Source organism: Pygoscelis adeliae, unplaced genomic scaffold (assembly GCF_000699105.1).
Source record: "Pygoscelis adeliae isolate BGI_AS28 unplaced genomic scaffold, ASM69910v1 Scaffold45, whole genome shotgun sequence".
Taxonomy (NCBI): Eukaryota; Metazoa; Chordata; class Aves; order Sphenisciformes; family Spheniscidae; genus Pygoscelis; species Pygoscelis adeliae.
Genome location: NW_008825114.1, coordinates 15,391,771 through 15,398,104, shown reverse-complemented (window position 1 = coordinate 15,398,104; position 6,334 = coordinate 15,391,771). Strand labels below are relative to the sequence as shown.

The window sequence follows — 6,334 nt, the reverse complement described above, 5'->3', positions numbered from 1 at the left end:
TCATGAGTTTATTAACAGCTCGTGTGAGACAACAAACTACTGTCAAGAACTTTATGCTGCTTTCTGTAGTGCTTTTGGTAGAAATCTCTAATGCAGGCTGTAAGGATTATCTGTGCTGCAAAGTGGTACAATTTCATAAAGTAGAGCCCCCTGTGGAAAATCCTGGTAGAGACAAGGCGTGTAGGTAGAGGCTTTTTAACCTTCATTATATACCTGCTGCAGTTTGTTATATACCTATTGCAGTTCTGCAGAACAGTTTTTTCTTCCCCATGCAGTATATGGTGGTACAAGGTTTTTTATGTTAAGAAATAAACTGGAGCTGAGATCTTCCTGGCTTGGGCTTTTTTGTGGTCATGGGCCCTTAAGTCTCCCCCCAGCACTAGGTGCCCCCACTTTGCTCCACCCTTCAGCAGTGCATGTAAATCGGGAGCAGTCCAGGGAGTCCTAGCTCGGAGAGATGGTCCCTGCCTGCCAGGACCTCAGTGAGGGCTCAGCCAGCGGTACAACTGGGAACTATGTCTTTTCGACGTTTTTATAAGCTGGACAGAAAGAGAAAAACTTCATCCATCCTCCTTTCTCCTTCTCTTGTTGCCGTGTATGGTGTGAGGACTGCTGCATGCAACAGCCTTCAGTGAGGGGCTTTGGATCTCTTCCTTCTGCTCAAGTTTTCCTGGAGGATCTCACGGGTATTTCAGGCTGCAGGAAAATGTACTGGGGAAATCATGTTAGGTAAGGCTGCCTGAGCTGCCAGGGACCTTCTCTATCAAGGATGCTTTTCCTTTTGGCAGTGCTTTTTTTGGTTGATAATCAGGCCAGGAAGCTGAAAGGAACAAATGTACCTGGAACTGCGGGTGAAGTGAAGGCTAGTGTTTTCCTCTTGCCTTTGCTGCTTTTGTAACTACTGGCAACAATCTAGTTGTGGTAAAGAAATGTACAGAAAGAGATATTTTTGACTGGTTGTCAACCAGCAAATGTATGGAATCCGTAGCTTTCTGGAAACAAGCCTAATCTGTATGGCCCTGTTCTCTGCTCGCCTCACCCCACCACCAATTTTCAAGCTTAATTTGAGATTTTTAATGTGTTAATTCGAATTATTGCTGGCATGAAATATTTATAGTTTATATTACCAATGGCTGATAAAGCTTTGAAAAAGCGCCTCCCTCACCTCCATCCTCGTTTTGGTGTTTGTGTCTTATTAGCACAAATTTATTTCAGCTCTTTGTTTTTTGTAGAATTCTTTTCACTGTGACTCTGGTCTGGCAGGCTGTTCATTTAGGAAAAGGTAAGGAAAATTTCGTGTTTCCCACCGCCCCAACCCCCCCCCCCCCCCTTTTCTCCCCCCCCCCCCCCCCCCCCTTCCCGTGTTTCTCTTCTACATTTACAGTATGCATTACTTCATTACAAGCTACCCTTCTCTTCTGTATTTGCACTTCTTGTTAAGGCCGTGAAAAAGAAGAACATGAAGATGTGAAAAGTCTCAATGCCACAGCACAAAAGCAACAGCCCAAGAACGAAGGGACTATTATAAATGCCCTCAGTGACATGAATCAGAGTTATGAAAGCAGAAAGCAACAAAATTCCAGGGCATTGGTACCTTTCACTGGGATTACAGAGAGTAGGTAACATTATTTATTTAAACAATGCCATAAAATTGCTTTTTAAAATATTATATCACAGTAATGTTTTGACAACTTTGACTGTTGTCCTGGAAGATTCCAGTTGGTTGGTTTTCTGTGGCAGTTCATTTAAATTATACCCATGGCCACTTAAGAAATGGTGATAAAAATTTAAGGTAGAACCAGGGATCTCTTATCTGCAAAAGCTGGTAATGGAAAACAGGGAAGGATACTAGAAATTAAGAAGGGATTTGTCCCTTGGTTTTGCAAAAGTGTTTGTCAAATTTTGTAAAATTCTGTTAATTTTTTAAACTTAACCATACTTCATAACCAAAAATTATTTAATTAAAAAAAAATAATAGAGCTCTCTGAAAGCAACAGTACTAACGGAAAAAAACAAGGGCAGAGTTATGTTTCCTTGCACATGTATAAAATCTTGGACTGGTACTCAATCCCAGGAGTCTGAGAAAGACTTTGAAGGGAGTGTTCCCCTCCCAAAACTAAGCTACTCTTCCCAGTAACAAAGCCTCCTTTCCTCAAAAATAAGCACCGTTTCCCGGTAACAATGCCTCATTTCTTAGTGTGACTGAAACCTGCCTCCATCAAAGTGAAATATTTCACTTGAATATATGCTGCTGCTGCTACGGCACTTGCCAGGCGTTGCTTCTGGACCATCCTGTAATCCCTAGTAGTTTGCTTCTAAGCCTTAACTAAACAAACCGGGCTTAACTGAACAAACACTCCTAACAGGCAGATAATTTTATTGTCTCTAAAGACAATAAAACTAGATATCCTTAAGATCCTTTGGCAACTGGAGAGACATGAGAGAACAAGTGAGGAAAAGGGGAGGTTCGGAGCCCCCAGGACGCTTGGTAACTTCTGTAATATTTTCCTGCAGGTAAAAAACTGAACAGACACTGCTGCCAAAACGGAGGGACCTGTATCCTAGGGGCTTTCTGTGCCTGTCTAAAGCATTTCACTGGCAGATACTGTGAACACGATGAGCGGCAAAGGTAAAAACCAGACCAAAACCGGAGAGAGTAAGTAAGCAAGCTGCTCTGGATGGTTATTTTCTGTGGTGGGATCAGGGACGTACCAAATGTCTCCCTTATCCTTGACAGCAACTGCGGCAGCATTGCCCATGGCGCCTGGGTGCTGAAGGGCTGTTGGCTGTGTCGGTGCGGCTATGGTACTCTGAACTGTCTCTCAGAAATAATGCACGATAACTGTGGTAAGGAATGGCATTAAATCAACCATTTTTATCTTGTGGGTAACAGATTTACCTTCTGCAAAAGTGGGGTACTCAGAGGATGCTGTATAAGCTCTATTTAGACTTCTGCAGTGACCTGCTTTGCTTCAGAGAATGCACTAGTGAGGCAGTAAATAATACTGCTGTTGCCTGTCTAGTACATCACATAAAATACTTTGAGATCTTTATAATCCTGTGCAGTAGGAAACTTTCCCCCATTTTAATTGAAAACTACAGGGATTAAATATTTCTCTGTTCTGCAAAACCTGCACATGTCTATGACTTCCCACTTAGACAATTTGTACAACTAAACTACATGCAAGCATACGAAAATGTTTCTTAGATGAGGAAGGAGAAAAACCAGTAGCGTAAGCTGGTGTGATAGAAGTAGAAACCAGTTTTACACTGAGAAACAAGTACTGAAAACTTGCATGTTCTTGCATAAGCTCCTTAACACACAAATGGCAGAAAACTAGTCTGAACCTTATTTTAAGATCTGCATCTTAATCTTCAAAATATTCTTGTTAGTCTTGTTACTCCTAGTACGGAGTTCTAAGGCTGAGCACACTCCAAAAAAAATTGGTAGCCATAGTGCTGATCAGTGTAAAGTAGTAGCACCCAGTCTCCTCAAAAGCACTATATTATTTTAAGTCAAGTCTTTATACATCAGCCTGTGAAAATCCCTGTATAAAAGTTTGAGTATTTTTGAAAATGGTGTATCAGCTAGCATAAAAACTTTAAGGATTGCTTTACAGGAACTTATTTTCCATGGAGAACTGGCTACTGATATCCAGAGTACTTTCAATACTCTGAGATGACTAATAAGAGTTTAATATTATTTTATGTCCAGTGGCAAAGTTAGTGCAAAATATTCCTGCCCTTCTCCATCCATGATGTCTCAATCCCACCCTGTGCTGTAACATACTTTCCTTCAGTTGTGCCAACATCACTAGTTAGCAGGGTAAGAAAACAACAGACCTAAATAGCTTCAAGATGCATTTGCACCCCAAAGAACTACCAGCCTCTTCTCTTCCGACCAGATTCCTATCTGAGTAGCAGTGCACTGAAGCTGTGACTCCTGAGTTATACCACCAACTCAGAAGTAAATACAAATTCCAAAACTTGAGCCTCTTAGGACCCCAGGATATGCCCTACTTTGTGGTAAGCCCACAAGTCCAAAAGTCCAAAGAAGTGAAATACAAAAGAAAGGTGACATTCCTATCTTTGTAAGCACAGAAAAAAAGAAACCCAAAACAAACAAAGAAAAAAAAAACACCACAAACCCCACCAAAACCACTTTTGCCTTGAAGTCTTCTGTATTGACTAATTATGTGTGGCACCCAACTTGTTAAACTCTTCAGAAGAGTTAAATGCTTAAGTTCCCTTGGGTGTTCACCTTTGAATCAGCCTTATTGTTTCCCATTACAGGAGCAAAAGACCTATCAGACCTCACTATGCTCAGTAGAAGCAGTCTACTGCTTCCTACTCTTGAGCTCAGCTTAACAAACGCAATAAAGGTGGCAGTGGAGAATCATCTGAGCAGGGACTCAGTGGCTTTCACATGCGTGAGGGTATGGCTTTCTGTTGTGCTAATAAATGAAGCCCCTTCTTGTTAAAGGAAGGGTTAAAAGGCTACATGCAGACTTGAGTGCATACCTCTTGTGAAGATCTTGCTCTTGCTTTTGCTTGGTATTTACTTTTGATTATTCTGAGATTAATGCCTGCAAGAGCTGATAAGTGCTATCAGTTGCTCCTCAAACGATCATTGATGGGACATCTATTCACATCTCTCCCCTGAGAATAGCCTCTTTGATTGGCTTTAACAGCTGATACCTTTAACTTAAGTACCTGTGAGATGTCGGAGGACTTTCAAAGTATGTTGAAAATCCTTATGTTTTAAAATTTACATATTTCACTCACTAACCCTTTTATTTTCTTGATTTTCTTTTTTTTTTAAGAACTGAAATCAGAAAAGGAGGAAATTACAAGACTATATTCTAATGGGCTAAGATTACAGCAAACAGTGTTTGCTCTCACTTGCCTGCTCACCATCCTCCTGGAGCTCTGCTGTTGGCAGTTGTGAAACTGGACAAAGGGAAATATCTTAGGGTTGATGTAACCCTCACCATGAGTCATATAACTTTTTTTCTTCTGTGAGCTACAGAAGATACTTCTACCTACATGTTGGAGGCAGATTAAGATGTATTAGTTAATGCTGAAATGCTTGGATTATTATAAATTCATATTATATGAATGTGAAGTATTTATTATTATTTTATTATTTTATTACTTCTATCAATGTCTGATCCCAACGATTCTTTAGTTCTAAAATACTGTTCTTCCAGTGGAAGCAAAAAAACCCCCAATGTTCTATGCCTTAAGTATTGTAAATTATAGTAATTTCCTTTGTACATAGTACAACTATTTTAACAAATAAAGCTGATTTCATTTCTGAAGAGCTTTTTTGTTTGGCTTTATTTAAACTTGAAAATTCTTATTATCATTTGTCATTGTATTGTATCCTGTAACAAAACAGTAAGAAAAGGGCAGGGTAGAATGAACAATCTGAAATTTGAAGACATAAGGAGGGTTTTAAGTGTAAGTATATTTCAAACCCCGATATACAGAAGAACTCTAAGAGTTATATAGTCTTTCAGTTTTTATTATTATTTATTATAGCTAAATTGTACATATGCATAATCTTGGGTAAGAAGCAAGTTTCTTAAGAAGACATAGCTGATACTTATTTGTCTTTTGGGGATTTATTTTATTTCATATCCTAGAAATATGAGCTCTTCTTTTTAAAAGGACAGCAAAGAGCAACCTGTTTAAGCTTTTTCTATAGGAAACCTGTCTTGATTTATATACCATTTAGACATGAGTATTTCTAGGCTGTAAAATAAAAGATGTTTGGAACGTGCAACTGCATTTGCAATGCAAGTTTATAAAACACCAGAAACATGTTTGGTTTTAAAAAAAAAAAAAAATTGCAAGGAGAAGCCTAAACTGTACCTTCATTCTTTGAATGTAGAGTTACCACATAGAAACAATCAGATTTATAATTTTGTTGGCTTAAAAGACATCATTGATGTATAAAATCCTTAATGGCTTTAAAAAGTTCCATATATTTAATTCTTAAAATTTCTTTATTAATTTCTTTTGTGCCACAAACGCAAGACAACAATCCAATTACTAAGCAGAGAAGGATGCATCACCAACAGATTACATAATATTGTGGCTGCCTTTGAATCTATGACTATTCAGTAACAGACATTTATAGGAGTCATTGTGTAAAAACATATTCATGTTAAATACTGCAAAGGATTCAGACTGCTCCTTTCCACACCCTAGTCTTGAGTGGAAAGAGTAAGGTTCCTCACTGTTCACATAAGATACACTAGACCAGAAACAGCCCTTTTCTCATTATTTCTCACAAACTCGTCTGTGCCTGTGTTTCCACAGACTTTGA

The 6,334-nt window shown here is 38.9% G+C and overlaps 1 protein-coding gene across 1 annotated transcript; it reads left to right on the top strand.

Moving 5' to 3' along the window:
* Positions 1-706: 706 nt before the first annotated feature.
* On the top strand, positions 707-4,948 carry LOC103920413 (cryptic protein-like). Its single transcript, XM_009328140.1, has 6 exons — positions 707-729; positions 1,233-1,282; positions 1,442-1,615; positions 2,515-2,623; positions 2,738-2,847; positions 4,824-4,948. The coding sequence occupies exons 1-6, from the start codon at positions 707-709 to the stop codon at positions 4,946-4,948; spliced, it is 591 nt and encodes a 196-aa protein (XP_009326415.1).
* The last annotated feature ends 1,386 nt before the right edge of the window (positions 4,949-6,334 follow it).

Coding starts and splice junctions, on each gene's coding strand:
- LOC103920413 (XM_009328140.1), top strand. CDS start 707: ATGTACTGGGGAAATCATGTTAG. Junction 1,616..2,514: donor TTTCACTGGGATTACAGAGA/GTAGGTAACATT, acceptor ATTTTCCTGCAG/GTAAAAAACTGAACAGACAC. Junction 2,848..4,823: donor AATAATGCACGATAACTGTG/GTAAGGAATGGC, acceptor TTTTTTTTTAAG/AACTGAAATCAGAAAAGGAG.